The sequence below is a fragment of the Myotis yumanensis genome, unplaced genomic scaffold (assembly GCF_028538775.1).
Source record: "Myotis yumanensis isolate MYYU_CA2020_CCGP unplaced genomic scaffold, mMyoYum1.0.hap1 SCAF_14, whole genome shotgun sequence".
NCBI classification, from domain to species: Eukaryota; Metazoa; Chordata; class Mammalia; order Chiroptera; family Vespertilionidae; genus Myotis; species Myotis yumanensis.
Genome location: NW_027223765.1, coordinates 24,076,863 through 24,094,367, shown reverse-complemented (window position 1 = coordinate 24,094,367; position 17,505 = coordinate 24,076,863). Strand labels below are relative to the sequence as shown.

At 36.0% G+C, this 17,505-nt stretch overlaps 1 protein-coding gene across 9 annotated transcripts in view; it reads left to right on the top strand.

Annotated features, from left to right (window-relative positions):
- The window catches only part of CAPN7 (calpain 7), a 54,639-nt gene that overhangs the window by 16,665 nt on the left and 20,469 nt on the right, over positions 1–17,505 (top strand). For 7 of the 9 annotated variants that reach the window (XR_011473688.1, XR_011473687.1, XR_011473686.1 and 4 more), the window contains exons 7-18: positions 478–604; positions 1,817–1,902; positions 3,551–3,644; positions 4,753–4,899; positions 6,225–6,331; positions 9,080–9,200; positions 11,775–11,919; positions 12,054–12,153; positions 12,407–12,542; positions 13,354–13,429; positions 16,148–16,293; positions 17,064–17,126. Coding sequence is in view for 2 of the 9 variants with exons in the window: in XM_070433375.1 (XP_070289476.1) it covers positions 478–604; positions 1,817–1,902; positions 3,551–3,644; positions 4,753–4,899; positions 6,225–6,331; positions 9,080–9,200; positions 11,775–11,919; positions 12,054–12,153; positions 12,407–12,542; positions 13,354–13,429; positions 16,148–16,293; positions 17,064–17,126 (1,348 nt within the window). In the remaining 7 variants the exon portion in view is untranslated. The remainder of the gene's footprint in view (positions 1–477; positions 605–1,816; positions 1,903–3,550; positions 3,645–4,752; positions 4,900–6,224; positions 6,332–9,079; positions 9,201–11,774; positions 11,920–12,053; positions 12,154–12,406; positions 12,543–13,353; positions 13,430–16,147; positions 16,294–17,063; positions 17,127–17,505) is intronic. The other 2 variants (XR_011473689.1, XM_070433376.1) reach the window with 2 other exon arrangements.

Below are 17,505 nucleotides of genomic sequence, written 5' to 3'. Positions count from 1 at the left end.
TAAAGTACTTTAGCATAATGCCTGGCATATGGTTATTATTCAGTAATTAGATACTCTCATTGTTAGCCTTGCAGAAAAGAGTTTGTCAAGACCCAAAAGATCTGTAGTTTCCTAGGTCTTTTTTAATGAATCAGATTATATTGTTGTTAGTGGCTTCATTTTATCAAAACTGAATTTATTGAATATAACCATATCTTTAAAATAAGCATAAATGCATTTAAACTGCACTTCTGTTTGCAGGTATCTGTGTTTTGTTTTGTTTTGTTTTGTTTTGTTTAATAGGGGCGGATGATCAGATTGACTGGATTCATGGTTAAGTGTAAAGAGCCCCATTTAACCAGAGAATTATTTTAGGATGACCTAAATATAGCTAGGAGCACTATACAAAAAAAATTAGGAAATTTTAATTTTGGTTTTGAATCATTGTTTAAGATTAATTTTATTATTGTTGTTTTTTAATTTTTATTATTACCTCAGTGATAGATTGGGCAAGCTACCATTATCACCTAAACAAAAAGCTATGTTTTCCAAATGGGTACGTCCAGAAGACCTCAGCAACAATCCTACAATGATTTATACTGTGTCCAGTTTCAGCATAAAACAGGTATATGTTTTGTATAATTTTATATGAAAGCTAGCATTTTAAAGTAATTTGGATATAGATTTGACTTTTTTCTTAAGTTTTTATTACATATTCAGATGCATGAGTATATTTGGAAAAATTATTCTGCACACTTTGATTTAGACATACTGAGATAATAAAAGTGTGAATAACTATTTTGAGCAGTCACAGAGTTTTATATAGACCCTATTTATGGACACATGCTTGCAGATGAGAAAGTTGAGAATATGAATTTTACTGTTGATAATAGAAAAGATAGAAATTGGGCTTATTTAAAACACTTTAATATTGAAACAACAATATGGCTTTATTGCAAACTTTAAGTTTTGCAATGAAATCACAGGCGTCTTCCACATTAGTATAAAATAATGATCCTGAAATACTATGATTCAAGAATCTTTTATATACATACTAGAGGTCCGGTGCACGAAATTCGTGCATGGGTAGGGTCCCTAGGCCTGACTGGCAATCAGGGCCAATCAGGGCCTTCCTTCGTTCTGCGCTGCCCGCTGGTGGTCAGTGCATGTCATAGCGAACAATCGAACTCCCGAGGGGACAATTCACACATTAGCCTTTTATTATAAAGGATTCATCTTTAGAGGTCATAAACCAACTTTTTAAATGCCTTTAATTTTTTGTCCACATCAAAAGTATGATTCACTTGGTAAAAATGGTAAAGGGATTAAGAAAATACACACACAACACAACAGACATAGACAACTGTATGGTGATTACGAGAGGGAAAGGGGAGTGGGGAAAGTTGGAGAGAGTAAAGGGGGTATAGATGGTGATGGAAGGAGACTTAGCTTGGGGTATTGAACACACAATACAATATACAGGTGATGTATTGCAGAATTGTACCCCTGAAGTCTATATCATTTTATTAACCAGTGTCACCCCAATACAATTTAAAAATAAAGTAACATTGTAGAAAGAAAAACAGTGGGCATGCCTTTATTTATGCAAGGAATGCATCATCCATATTTAATTATTCTAAATTCATTGAAATAGTTTATTTGGTTTTTCAAGGATTTATTTGAACAAAATTTGAGTTGGCAGTATGGCATTTCTATTTATTTCCTAATCAAGCAGTAAAGATATTTAGTATAAAAAGTCAGGTGCTAGGTGCAATGCTTAAATATTATAGAAATGTTGATACATGAATGAATGAAATATACTAATTCTTATTAACAGACAATAGTATCAGATTGTTCCTTTGTCGCATCACTGGCTATTAGTGCAGCTTATGAAAGACGATTTAATAAGAAGTTGATTACCAGGTAAAAATTTATATTTGTTCCTTTAGCCCTTTTCATGTAATTGTCTTAAATAGAAATTTAAAACGTAGACCTTTTTGGCTTAGAAAGTAAAGAGAGTGTATCACTCAGAATATTTTGGCCTTTATGTGTTAAGCAGATGATTTGTGAATGTGAACAAGTTTGCTAAAACTGTGTAAGAATGTATGTGCGTGTAGTTAATATATGAAGAATAAATATGTCTTGAAATAAATGAAATTGGTCAAAGTAAAATTAAGTCATGTTTATCATTTCACTCGCAGTCTGGGTCCCTCAGCCCGGATTGCATGAGGGCACAGGCCAGGCTGAGGGACTCCACTGGTGCATGATCAGGGCCAGAGAGGGATGCGGGAGGTTGGCCAGCTGGGGAGGGACAGCAGGAGGGCTCCAGGGCGTGTCCAGCCCATCTCCTCTAGCTCAGTCCCGATCACCTGGACCCCAGCAGCAAGCTAACCTACCAGCTGAAGCATCTGCCCCCCTGGTGGTCAGTGTACATCATAACGACTGGTCAGCCAGTCGACTGTCTGCCCCCTAGTGGTCAGTGCACGTCATAGTAAGCAGTTGAGCAGCCTTTGCTTATCATTAGCATATTACACTTTGATTAGTTGAATGGATGACCGGATACTTAGTATGTTAGGCTTTTTTTATATAGGGTTGTACTGTATGATAGCCACTAGCCACATGTGGATATTGAATACTTAAAATAGCTAGTCTGAATTGAGATGGGCTGTGAATGTAAGTAAAATGAATCAGATTTTGAAAACTTAGCACACAAAAATATATGAAATAGGCAAAATATTTTAAATTTTTATATTGTAAAATTATAATATTTTGGAGATGTTAAGTGAAATAAATTAAAATTACTCTTTGACATTTAATATAAAATATATGTAATATGAAATAACATTTCTTTTGATTGGAACTGCTTTAGAATGTACAGAAATGTTACTGAAATTGTGGGGGGGTATTTTTTTAAGTTTTATTTGCTTAAAATTATTTATTATAAAAATTAAGCTTCAGAATTTTTTCAGTACAACTTTTCCTGAGTGGTTTTTGTGTGTTAAATCCTGAAAGTATAAAGGTGAGTTAGATACAGACTTTAGTTTCAAGCTATTTGCCATCTTGGATAAACATCATACATATAAATAATGTGTGAAAGAAAATTGATACTGATTGTTTTTACAAGTATCTTATTGGATAATTTTGTATAACTTTTATCAGTGTTGTTTTAATTTTATCTCTGTCAGAGTTGTAGTTTGTTGCCTTAGTTGTGGTTAACTGAAATGCTCTTTACTTCTTGGGGTCAATAGTAGATTATTTTATTTGGCTTAAAATATGTCCTCTTAAGAGAAAATTTATTAGAGTATATAATTTAACACTGAGCATTTTCATGAATATTTTGAAATTTATGCCCTGCTGTGTGATCTCATAATATACTTTATTCATTTATTTACATTAAAAAAAGCACTTTGATTAGGGTGAACTTTTTTTCTAGGCCTACTATAGAAAAATATTCTCATGTTTATTTTTATCAAATTGCCAAGATAGTAGTAGCACATGTCTATAATATTCTGCATAGTAGTTACGTTGAATATTAATGTTGGTATTTCAATATTTATTTTCTTTACAAAAGCATAATTTACCCTCAGAATAAGGATGGTGAGCCAGAGTATAATCCATGTGGAAAGTATATGGTAAAACTTCACCTCAATGGTGTCCCAAGAAAGGTGAATAATGTGTCTGTCCACTCCTATCTCATCTCATCTCTTCTCTTCTCTTCTCTTCTCTTCTCTTCTCTCTCTCTCTTTCTCTCTCTCTCTTTCCCCCTCCCTCCCTCTCCTTCTCCCTCCCCCTTCCCTACCTTTAAATATTGAATAGGATCATTAAGAAATATTACTTATATAAACATTTTAAAAACATGTAAGCATTTTAACATTTCATTGACTTCGAATCTGATATGCATACTGCTATCAGTAACAAATGTTAATTAAAAAAAAATAAAAATCATGACAAGAATAAAGTTGGTTTTTTTTAATGGTTTTGGGAAATTTATAGAAAGTTCCAAAAAGTAATTATTTTAGATACAGTGTACATTTCTAGAATCCCTAATAATTTTGATGGTAGATTCATAGTATTTAGCATCTAATTAGCTAAAGGTTATTATCTCACAGGGAGATTAATGTGAACTTGAATTAAAACATCATATAACATTTTTATTTTTATTTATTTTTTTTAAATATATTTCTTTATTGATTTCAGAGAGGAAGGGAGGAGAGAGATAGAAACATCAATGATGAGAGAGAATCATTGATTGGCTGCCTCCTGCACGCCCCCCACTGGGGATCAAGCCTGCAACCCAGGCATGTGCCCTTGGCCAGAATCGAACCTGGGACCCTTCAATCCGCAGGCTGACGCTCTATCCCAGCCGTGGGCAAACTACGGCCCGCGGGCCGGATCCGGCCCATTTGAAATGAATAAAACTAAAAAAAAAGACTGTACCCTTTTATGTAATGATGTTTACTTTGAATTTATATTAGTTCACACAAACACTCCATCCATGCTTTTGTGTCGGCCCTCCGGTCCAGTTTAAGAACCCATTGTGGCCCTCAAGTCAAAAAGTTTGCCCACCCCTGCTCTATCCACTGAGCCAAGCCGGGCAGGGCCATATAACATTTTTAAATTGATCAGATTCTAGAAATAGGAAACTGTCATTACCTTTAATAATAGATATACCATGCTTTTTACTTTATCAGTATGAAAGCTGCTTTTTTTTTAATAGAAAAGATTTTAAGATATTTTATACCAACTAAGGAAAGTACTGTTATCTTTCCCCAGGTGATAATTGATGACCAATTACCTGTTGATCATAAGGGAGAATTGCTCTGTTCTTATTCTAACAACAAAAGTGAATTATGGGTTTCTCTCATTGAAAAAGCATATATGAAAGTCATGGGAGGATATGATTTCCCAGGATCCAATTCAGTAAGTAATATGATGATCCAAATACAGACTTACATTATCTTATATGACTATTTTAAATTTGAATGATTATAGATGCTATGTTGTTTAAAGGAAGTGAAAACAGATAACCTCTGAATCATGTTGATCAGTCACTTTACTATGGGAGTATCTATTTTCTTTTATAAAGTTAACACATTGTACAGTAAGTCCCCACTTAATGTCTTCCATAGGTTCTACAACTTTAAGCAAAATGACATATAACAATACCCATTTTACTATAGTCTAATTTATATAAACGAGAATTAAGTTCCTACAGCATCTCATCAACAGTATAATAAAATGGTATTCAAGGGACTGCTGAATAGATTCAATATTTAGGAAAACCTAAAATGTAGGTGTCTGCTATTATGTTGGGATCTAGGAGCAATTTAATACAGTGTACATTTCCAAAAAGCCTCTTCAGATCAAAGGAGTGTGTCATATTGTCATGGTTCTATATATTTTTGTGATTTGTAAACTCAGATTCAGGGAGTTTTTGTTTGTTAGTTTTTCCCAACCTTAACCTGTAAAATCGAGGTATGTGCCAATGTCCTTTAATTCTATGAGGTAAATTACTGGGCTTACACTAGAAATTAGATTAGCATGACTTTCAACTATAACACTCATCATAGGTTTAGAAAATGTATTTAACCTTTCCTAGCCTCTTTCCCACTAGAATAATGCCCAACTCTCAGAGTTGTAAAGATTAAATGATAAAATATGTGCGTATCACTCATCATGGTACCTGGATAATTTTGTTGCCTTACTACCCAGCCTCCTTCATTCTTCTGGTGCTTATAATGCTAGTCAAAGAATGTATAGGTCATAGGTAAATGCAATAGTACATTAAAATTTCTTCCCCACCTACATGCTCAATTGCCCTATTCTTCAAATATTCTTACTTTATCTATCTAATTCATTGCCTGGTAATCTACCCAATGCAACTTAGAGAATGAGAATATATGTAAAACATTAGAAGAGTAACTATGCTATTTTAAGAACTCATTAAATGGTAATTGACTATCATCATTATTAAAGCAGTTTTTTTTCTGTTATGTTTGAGGTCTTCATATTTATTAAGGGAAAGCAATAAAGATTTTAGGAAAAGGATTATAAGCTTGTGCTTAAATCCAGGTAGGAATATGAGTTATAAGAAGTTTATTACTGATAGGAATAAACCAGAAGTTAATGGTTTTTTTTCTGTCAAAATCATTATATCAAATCAGTGAGATTTAACAACTACCCTGGGGATGTATTTAGAGCTTGAAAAAAAGGTTGACAGTCCTGAAATGTGTTTAATGTTGCAGAATATTGATCTTCATGCACTGACTGGGTGGATACCAGAAAGGATTGCTATGCATTCAGATAGCCAGACTTTCAGTAAGGATAATTCTTTCCGAATGCTTTATCAAAGGTAAACATTTCTCTCTCTCTCACTCGCTCGCTCTCTCTCTTCATAGTAAAAGGTTGTTTTGAAACTTCATACCTTATTTAGAATAGATATTACAGAGACTGCCATTTTCCATTATTAGGGAAATTGTGTTTTTAGTCGACTTCACTTATGTACTTGCTACAACCAGCCCTCAATTATCCTCACTGATAGATATACAGTTAACCTGGGTTATAGATAGTCTAAAACATTTGAATCTGGAATATCTTAATATGGGGAAAATTTTTACTTCCTTAATACTTACCAATTTGGAGAATGGGACCAAGATGGCGGCGTAGGTAAACACCGGAGACCGCTGCCGCAAACAACCATTTCAAAAATACAACTAAAAGACTGAACGGACATCACCCAGAACCACAGGAAGGCTGGCTGAAGAGAGACTCTACAACTAGAAGGAAAGAGAACAGCAAATCGAGGCTCAGAGGCGGCGCAGTGTGGAAAATACAAAGGTACCGAGGTGCGCGCGCAAAGCGGGCTGGTGGCTGAGGGCGCGGTTGTCGTTTTCTGTCGGGAGTGAGTCTCAGACTCTGGGCTCCAGATCCGGGCGAGTCTCTAGGGACCCAGACTCAAACGGGAGAAGCGGGATTATCTGGCATCAGTTGGAACCTGAGGGCAACTTTCTCTCCGAGGTTTGCAGCGGCTGCCGGGGTTCTGAGAAGCAGAGCCTCTGGGAACGGGACTGAGCGTGGCCATAACTGCTCCCTCCGCCCGCCCTGTTGAGCCCGCCCCGCCCAAAGCCTGCGCACAGCCATTTGCCGATCGCCTCAGGCAAAGGCTGGATTAGCGCCTCCCCAGAAGGCAGACGTTTTCCGTACAGCTGATTCCTATAGCCAGCCGGCCTGGGGGTCAAATCCCTCTAGTGTTAACTACAACAATTAAGGCTTGGCTAGAACAAGACTGCGCACAGAGACCACAAGGGGGTGCACCAAGAAAGCATAAAAGATGCGGAGACAAAGAAACATGACAGAAGTGGAGGATATGGAGCTAAGAATCGCAATTTTGAGGGCTTGCCATAAATTTGTGCAGAGCCTCACGAAAACTAATGAGACCCTCGATGCTACGATAAAGAAATTAGAAAGTAAGCATACACGGACTGAAATAAAGAATATTATACCCAATAGCAGACCAGAGGAGTACAATAATCAAACCAAAGATTCGACAAAAAACACCCAATTGGAAAAGCAAAATGAAAAAAGAATCCGAAAGTGTGAAGATAGTGTAAGGAGCCTCTGGGACAGCTTTAAGCGGTCTAATATCAGAGTCATTGGAGTGCCAGAAGATGAGAGACAGCAAGATATTGAAAACCTATTTCAAGAAATAATGGCAGAAAACTTCCCCCACCTGGAGAAAGAAATGGACTTACAGGTCCAAGAAGCGCAGAGAACCCCAAACAAAAGGAATCCAAAGAGGACCACACCAAGACACATCATCATTAAAATGCCAAGAGCAAAAGACAAAGAGAAAATCTTAAAAGCAGCAAGAGAAAGAGGCTTAATTACCTACAAGGGAATACCCATACGACTGTCAGCTGATTTCTCAACAGAAACTTTGCAGGCCAGAAGGGAATGGCAAGAAATATTCAAAGTGCTGAATACCAAGAACCTACAACCAAGATTACTTTATCCAGCAAAGCTATCATTCAGAATTGAAGGTCAGATAAAGAGCTTCACAGATAAGGAAAAGCTAAAGGAGTTCATCACCGCCAAACCAGTATTATATGAAATGCTGAAAGGTATCCTTTAAGAAGAGGAAGAAGAAGAAAAAGGTAAAGATACAAATTATGAACAACAAACATGCATCTATCAACAAATGAATCTAAGAATCAAGTGAATAAATAACCTGATGTACAGAATGAACTGGTGATTATAATAGAATCAGGGACATAGAAAGGGAATAGACTGACTATTCTTGGGGGAAAAAGGGGTGTGGGAGATGCGGGAAGTGACTGGACAAAAATCATGCACCTATGGATGAACACAGTGGGTGGGGAGTGAGGGTGGAGGGTGGGGTGGGAGCTGGAAGGAGGGGAGTTATGGGGGGAAAAAAGAGGAACAAATGTAATAATCTGAACAATAAAGATTTAATTAAAAAAAAAAAAAAAGAAAAAAAAAAATACTTACCAATTTGAGGGAAGGTGGGAAAAGAGAAGTCTGAGAACATACAGAGGAAGTTAACTGAAGCCTTAAATGATATGTAGGGGAGGGAGTGGCTGTTGCTCTTCAGTTCATTTCATAGACTCTAGGGCAGCGGATAGATACAGCCCCCTTTACTTCAAAACGCATTGGTAACATATAGGGACTGGAAAACTATCTATAAATAATACACATTCATTAGTGAAACTAAAAAACTCAATGATTTGATAATGAATATTACTTTGGAGGAAGTGCATTTGGCATTTTATGTCTTCTTTATTTGTAAATCATTTGAAAATTTAGCATTTGTTTCTTTCCTTCATTGATAGCTTTCTACCTGAGAATTAAGTTGTCTAAAACTGGGTAGGGGATGTGATAATTTACCTCACATAAATTAGGCTGTGAAATGGAAATATAATTCTTGTTAAAGTCCTTCAGGGGGTGTTGGGATTAGCTTATTTTTTAAAAGATTTTAAATTTGTGGAAATTTTCATGGGAACCATTAGACAAAAGGAAAGATGATGTGATCTGAGATTATAAATGTTTTTCCTTTAATCTTTGTCTATTGGGGTGATTCCAGGTTTCACAAAGGGGATGTCCTCATCACTGCATCAACTGGAATGATGACTGAAGCTGAAGGAGAAAAGTGGGGTCTGGTTCCCACACATGCATATGCTGTTTTGGATATTAGAGAGTTCAAGGTTTTACCTTAAATATTTTTCTATTTTTCTTGTTTGTTAATAAGACATTACAAGGATCCCAAATAATATATTGGACTTTAGAATACTGACAAATCAAGGTTTAGGCAAAGTTTTAAAAGCGTTTCACCTATTACATTAAACAACTTGATCTGTCATTGGGAATTATAACAAGATGGGAAATGTAATGACAGTGACAACATAGATATGGGTGACAGCAGAAATACTACATGCCTCTTCCTCTTTTCCATGCAAGTAGAAGAGTTGAGGTGAATACACGCCCCCAAGGTTTTGGGCAGCACATTGGTATTGGCGTCAGTCAGTGTTAGACTCTAGAGCAGCATTCGCCAACCGGTGGTCGGTGAGGTCCGAAAGGTTGGTGACCGCTGCTCTAGAGGATAGTAGACATTCGGTACAGACTTGAGAAAGGATACCAAAAATAAGATACCTGTGATGAAGAAACATGCCAGTGGGTTTGCAAGTGTTTCTTTCTCTTCCTGATAGCCATTGTATGCTTTCAGACCTCAGACCCTTTCTCTGTGTTCAGGTGTTGAAATGGTTGACTTCATTATTTTTCAGATTATTGATTATTTTTAACTGAAAAATGGATCTGTCCTATAGATTAGAAAATACAAAGATTTTTAAGGAAGGATTTTTTTTCCCTAATGACTTGGTTACCTAAGCTGTCTAGTCACTGGGAGCTTTAGCTAACAGTGTCTTTCAATTTCCCCTGCTTAAATTTATAGAGAGAATCAGTGATCAATCAACAATAACCGCTGTGTATTAATAAGACTGATTTTTGCCCTGGCCGGTTTGGCTCAGTGGATAGAGCATCAGCCTGCGGACTCAAGGGTCCCGGGTTCGATTCCGGTCAAGGGCATGTACCTTGGTTGCGGGCACATACCCAGTGGGGAGTGTGCAGGAGGCAGCTGATCGATGTTTCTCTCTCATCGATGTTTCTAACTCTCCTTTCCCTCTCCCTTCTTCTCTGTAAAAAATCAATAAAATATATATTAAAAAATAAAGACTGATTTTCTTAGTGGCCTGTGGAATTACATGAATTATGAAGGCTACAACATTTAAAAATTTATAGTTTCAAGGCTTTCTAAATCAGCCAGTTTTTGCAGAACTGTCTTCCTTTAAACATGACATAAAAATTGACTACTTAAAGAAAAAAAATAAGATTTTATATGAATTGAATAAACTGAGAGGTTTGTTTATGGCAAATTACATTCTAAAACACAAGCAAAATATTGGGAATAAAAGTCGCTATTAATATGTGATATATATTATTGTTAGAACATTTTTTGAGGTAGGTATTATAGGTGACCAATATTGAGGTAGTGGCACAAGATTTAAATTTTAAATAATGAAGCAGGCCGAAACCGGTTTGGCTCAGTGGATAGAGCGTCGGCCTGCGGACTCAAGGGTCCCGGGTTCGATTCCGGTCAGGGGCATGTACCTGGGTTGCGGGCACATCCCCAGTGGGAGATGTGCAGGAGGCAGCTGATCGATGTTTCTCTCTCATCGATGTTACTAACTCTCTATCTCTCTCCCTTCCTCTCTGTTAAAAATCAATAAAATACATTTTAAAAAAAATAATGAAGCAGGCAATATGAAAGTAAGTTTGAGGAAAATTTCTGAGATATAATTTACTTTGAATAATAAAACTATTTGTTCTGAATGATCAAAGGAAACTAAACAAATAACATGTTTATGAGAATAATAGGCACCTCTGGTCTGACTTGAAAATAAAGCATTTCAAAATCCCTGATTGCCAGTAAAATAAGAATTTCAAATAACAGCCTTTTAAGTTAAAAATCACACAGTATCAGTTCTGCATGGCAGTTATTCTGTAAAGATTGAGGCTCTTTAGAACGTGTAGATGGAGTAAGCTGTGGCCTGGTGACAGGTTTCTTTACTCTTTTCTTCACTGCTTCGGTCTTCACAGAGATAATCAGTAGAGGAAGAAGCTAAAGAGGATCTGAAAGGAAAGAGTTCAAAGGGATCAGAGAGGGCCTTCCAGGAAATGGAAACGACATGAACAAATGCCTTTAGAGGTGAAATTGAATAAGAATTATTTATGGGATTCTGAGAGGAGAGACTAGACTAGACAAAGATATGTGGGGTATGAAAATGGTGGGGCCAGTGCAGAGTAGGCTCTGAAAGAACAGGAAATACTTGATGCTCTAAGGCAGCACTGCCTGCAATGAAAATGTTCTCTGTGCTGTGCCATTCTTTAGCTACTAGCTACATGTGGTTCTTGAATACTTAAAATGTGGCTAGTGTGACTAGGAACTGATTTTTAAATTCTATTTAATTTCATTTTAAGTAGTCACTACCATATGAACTGCATAGCTCTAGGGATAGGTAGCCAATTGCAGTTCTTGATCAGATGTGTGACATGTGAAAGTGTTAAAGAATATTAATTTCAAATTTATTTGAAGAAAATTGATACGTATTCAAAATGCATCCTCCCTTAGAGAATGATACAATTTATGAAAATATGGTAAAAACTGTTTTGCAACTTTATGTTATCTCCTGGTTTTGTTTTGTTTTTTGTTTTCTTTTTAATAGGGGCTGCGATTTATCCAGTTGAAAAATCCCTGGAGTCATTTACGTTGGAAAGGACGATATAGTGAAAATGATGTAAAAAACTGGACCCCAGAGTTGCAAAAATATTTAAACTTTGATCCTAGAACAGCTCAAAAAATAGACAATGGTAAATACATCTTTTTGTAATTTTAATACTATTTGATCTCTAAATAACATGCTTTAATAATGTGAAATGTGTTTAACTGACAAGTCATTTATCATTAAGATATTTTTAGATTAATAAAGATATCTAATTTTTAGGAATATTTTGGATCTCATGGGATGATCTCTGCCAATATTATGATGTGATTTATTTGAGTTGGAATCCAGGTCTTTTTAAAGAATCAACATGTATACACAGGTAACTTCTTTGCATATTTCAGAATATGCTTTAAAGTAGTCTTCACATTTTTTATTTAAAATAAAATGATTAATTTAGGAAGACTAGTATTCTCTCTTTTTGTCATTCCCCAGAATGACTATCATGTAATAGTTATTTTCTTTATATATGCTTCTTAGTCATGCCAGAAACTGTGAAAACTAAACCTAGTAACTTAATTGTATCTGAAACACAACACTTCATTATTTCCTTCTTTGTTGACTTGATCTTTTAGTACTTGGGATGCTAAGCAAGGACCTGTGAAAGATGCCTATAGCCTGGCCAACAATCCCCAGTACAAGTTGGAGGTGCAGTGTCCACAAGGGGGCGCTGCAGTTTGGGTTTTGCTTAGTAGACACATAACAGACAAGGTACTGATACCCTTCTTATGATATTCCATATAGAAACTCCTTTAAAAATAATTAGACTATTGTGAACAAAATATGTAATTTAATCATCAGCCTGTTTTATTTATATGGGTGGCTTGAAAATGGCATTTTCTTAGATAAATGAATATTTTCCTCCAAGGAAATTTATCATTTGTAATCAAACTCTTAGAAGTTTTATTCAAAGATCATCTCTGAAGAGCCCTAGCCAAGAGCCCTAGCTGGTTTGGCTCAGTGGATAGAGTGTCAGCCTGCTGACTGAAAGGTCCCAGGTTTGATTCCGGTCAAGGGCACATGCCCGGGTTGCAGCTCGATCCCCTGTAGGAGGTGTGTAGGAGTCAGCTGATCAGTGGTTCTCTCTCATCGTTGATGTTTCTCTCTCCCTCTCTCTCTGAAATCAATAAAAATGTATCTTTTAAAAAAATCATCTCTGAAGAAAAACATGAGGGAGTTTATGCTGTTAGTGAGGATTTTCATGTTGATTATATATGCTTTGGGTCTTTAAAATATTAAATTAAAATGTGTTATAGGGGGAGTTGGAAATTTGAATCATTAGGCCTGATTCTGTAAAGGGTAACCGTATTTTAATAGCTTTAGAGTCTTTTAATACATTTTTTTCATACAATATGGTCAGTCTATTGGAATGACAATTTAATCCAGAAAAATAATTATTTTAATCCCACAAAGTAGCTGAAATAAGTTCTTTTAAAATTAGAGTTTTTCTCCCCCCCCCCCCCCCCATTAAGAGCATTTGAGCCCATTTCCTTTAACCATATTGGATTCTTTGTGCTTTTAGGATGATTTTGCAAATAATCGAGAATTTATCACAATGGTTGTATACAAGACTGATGGGAAAAAGGTGTATTATCCAGGTATGTTTAGTAGGCAAACATTCAAACAAACATTAAATTTTTATTGATATGATTAAGTAGAAAATTACATTTTATGGAGGTAATGTACAGAAAAAATTATGCTGATAGATTAATAGAAACCACTCAAATAGATGGTTATTTATGCTACATGTGTTTTGTTTTCATTTGTTTTTAATAGAGTCCTCAGAAATTTGGGAGTTCACATTGCTGTAAGAGTTTTATTTCTAAAACTTAAGTCATATCTTCTTTGTCTGATCAAAAATTCTATGGTTTTCCATGGACTCTTGGATAAAATCCGAGCTCTTTATCCTGGTGTATAAATCTGGCCTTAACTTTACTGTCACCCTTTATCTCATGCACCCTCCTTTCACAGTACCCTCATTGAGGTACTCCTCCGGAACGCATTGTGCCCTTGTTGCACAGGCATTTGAAGAGAGCACTGTATAAAATCATCTATGGAGAGGGTTGTAGGTACAGAGATGATCACCCAGGACCTGACCCTTGAATTCTGTCATCCTAAGATTAAGCAAAGGCAAAGTTACCACAAAAGAATTTGAACAGAGTACCTGATGAAATAGTAAGGTTTCATATAACACAAGAGAAGAAAATATTTCATGAGGGAAAGAGTGGCCACTACATCAATTAATGAGAAGAGACATTGGAATTAGCATCATGGCACTCATTGTTGATCTTGACAGGAACAGTCTTGGAAGAGAAATAGTGTGGTTTGAGAAGACTGTGAAGTTAAGGGGCAGTTGTTGACCGTTCTTTCAAGAAGGCTGTAAAGAAACGGGCAGTGTTGGGGGAGATGGGATCAGAAGTTGAGGTTTGTTTTGCTTAATCATAGAAGAACATGGCATTCTGCCCCTTCACACTGTGTGTGTCATGGCATTGATATTAGCAGTTAGTATCCCTAGATATTCTTGAATGGGCATGGAATATAGTACTCCAATGATAAATGTGTGGTTAAACCAGCCAAATTTTCCATTTTCACATGTTGGTCATTATACAGCCCAGAAAGTGTTGTAAATATGTTCCTAGTGTTACAATGTTACACTGCTTTTGAATTTCAAATATGTTACCCTTTTTACTTGGATCTGTTTTAACCCTTTGCAGTCCAGTGTTATTTCTGGAATTCAGACAATCTGGTCCAAATTAATTGATGGGATTGGATGTTGAACTTTTTAATGTTCTTATTGCTCGACGTTGGACCTGCTCCTAGCGCCTGGTCTGTCGAGTCAGCCTGGAGGTTGGACCGAAAAGGGTTAACAATGCTCCCTCTCTTCCACATATAGTGATTTTTGCCTTTGCAAGGTATTCCTAGTTTGTAATTTTATTTTTATCATAGCACTCAGATCAATAGAACAGGCCTTACTGTTCCCCTTTTGACAGAAGAGTAAACAGATATAGAAAGGTTTAAAACCTTGTCCAAGATCAGAGATAATGCCCATTCTTTTCCTCTTCACACTAGATTACACACCTCTAAGCATTAGAAACCTATTACCTGTTTGAGATTCTAAAATGTTTTTCTGCCCTAGGCCGTTTGGCTCAGTGGAAGGAGCATTAGCCTGCGGACTGAAGGGTCCCAGGTTCGATTCCGGTCAAGGGCACATACCTCGGTTGCAGGGGTTGCAGGTTCCTGGCCCTGGTTAGGATGTTTGCAGGAGGCAGCCAATCAATGAGCCTCACATCGGTGTTTTTCTCTCCTTCCCTCCCTCCCTCCCTCCCTCCCTCCCTCTCCCTCTCCCTCTCCCTCTCCCCCTCCCCCTTCCACTCTAAAAAGTCAATGAAAAAATATCCTCAGATGAGGATTTAAAATAAAATGTTTTTCTAATAGATCACATTATAAATAGTCAGTGTTCCCAAGTAAACCAAGTGATATAGCACTGATCTAAAATGACCTATGGTAATGCACATATATGAAATGATTTTATGTCAGCTTTGATTAATGAGATTAATAAAAGTATGTATCAGGCAGCATTGTAATAGCAAACTATTGGAAATAATCTGAATATTCAGATTGTCTGGATAACTAGATGTGGGTATAGATAAAATGTGTTATATTCATACAATAGGATATTATAGAGGCAGTTTTAAAAGAAATAAACCATATCTAGAACAGCATGGATTTCAAAAACATGTTGAGTGAAAAATAAAGATATAAAAACAAGACATACAATCCTTTTTTAAATATATGCTCACAGATAACAATTACCCATTCATTCCTTTGGGGAGGGGGCAGGGGGAGGTGGGTGTTAAAGTTTGAAAAGATGTCCATCAACTCCCTCAGAGTGGAATGGAATAAGACTAAGGGTGGTGGTTTAAAGGGACTTTGTTTTATAAGAAAGCTAATATAGAAAAAACTTTTAATTCTGAGTAGTGGGGAATATAGACACATTTTTCATTACTTCTTTGTATCTTTTTAAAAATTTTCTCTAAAGAAAATAAGCAAATCCTGAAGGAAAGCAGCATAGGGCAAAGAGCAGGGATTATCCTATATATCATTGAATGTATTCTAAAAGATTGCTTTATTAGAAACATTAATTTTAAAGTTTCAAATTTATAAAGTTTTTAATTGAAATTGTAATTCTTTAGTAACATTATATTTAGAGATAGAATCAATTAAGGGGATGTCCATTCATTTAAGTATTTTTCCTACCATCAACCATAAAACTTAAATTTAAGTCTCCTTACTGTAAACCCACTGGTTTATTGCAGCTGACCCGCCCCCATACATTGATGGGATTCGAATTAACAGCCCTCATTATTTGACTAAGATAAAGCTGACCACACCTGGGACCCATACCTTTACATTAGTGGTTTCTCAGTATGAAAAACAGAATACAATCCATTACACAGTCCGGGTAAGTAAACCAAAATACAGTGACAAAACAATAATATAAAGTATATTATGTGCTCTGCTTTGTAAGTGGGATTATCTACAGAAAAAGTTTATGAAAATTTATGTATTTTTATGTATATGTGTATTTTTTATGTGTTTATATGAGTATCAATTCAATATTTATGTTTCCTGTATAAAATAATGCTTTTGAAAAGTAATCTTTTAATTTTGCATAACATTTTCAATGAGCATTTTTTTTCCAGAGTAATAGTTTGTTTAGTCCTGAGGTAACGTGGTACATTGGACTAATAAATTTACAGAGTAAGCAATAGAAACTCCTTTAGCCTACATAATACCTTTGCTGACTTGAAAAAGAAGATGCTGAATTTAGTGGAAGGGAATCGATTGCCTATAAACATTGCTCTTACAAGTTGGGAAGATCATTGTAATTTTGTTCTGCATAGATTTGTATGCCAAAGATCAGTAAAGAAATTCACTTAGAATAGATTTTTTTGTGATGAAAGGGACATTGGGGAGCTGCCTTCACTCTTCAGCTGCAGAAGACAAGCCCTACAGAAATTGTGATTTGGCCGGAGTCACACACAGTGCCAGAGAAAGTGAATACCAGATCCCCTAGCTTCATTAAACCAGTCTTGATTCCAGGCTACCTACAGAATATGACTTTTATATGTGTCAACTAATTTATTAGACTTCCAATATATTCTTTTCTCACTTTGGTATTTTAATAAGTATAAACTTTATCAGTACAAGAATTTTTTTTTTTTAATCTAGGTATATTCAGCATGCAGCTTTACTTTTTCAAAGATTCCTTCACCGTACACCTTATCAAAGCAGGTAAGAGAAATGACTCTGGGTCATGATCTCAGAGAAATCTTATAATTCCCTTTTTCTCTTTTTCTGTTTTCATTCTTCACATTTAACAATTTCTTACAAAATAAAATAGTCCAGAGCTTGAAAGGAATAAGGGAAATGTAAATAGCCTCTATCCAATCTGAGTTGGAATACAAAATCTTCAGTAAGCAACATTGATTCTGTGAGCAGAAATAAGAAATTGAAAGGTTACTATAAACCTTTGTCATTAGGGAAAGCCATGTGGATGAACCTTTTAAATTGAGGGTTGACTTTACAGGGTGGGCTAGATGTGTAGAGGATGTGAGGGAGAATTATTGGCAAGGAGAACAACTTGATTTAAAGCTGAAAGATGGAGATAGTG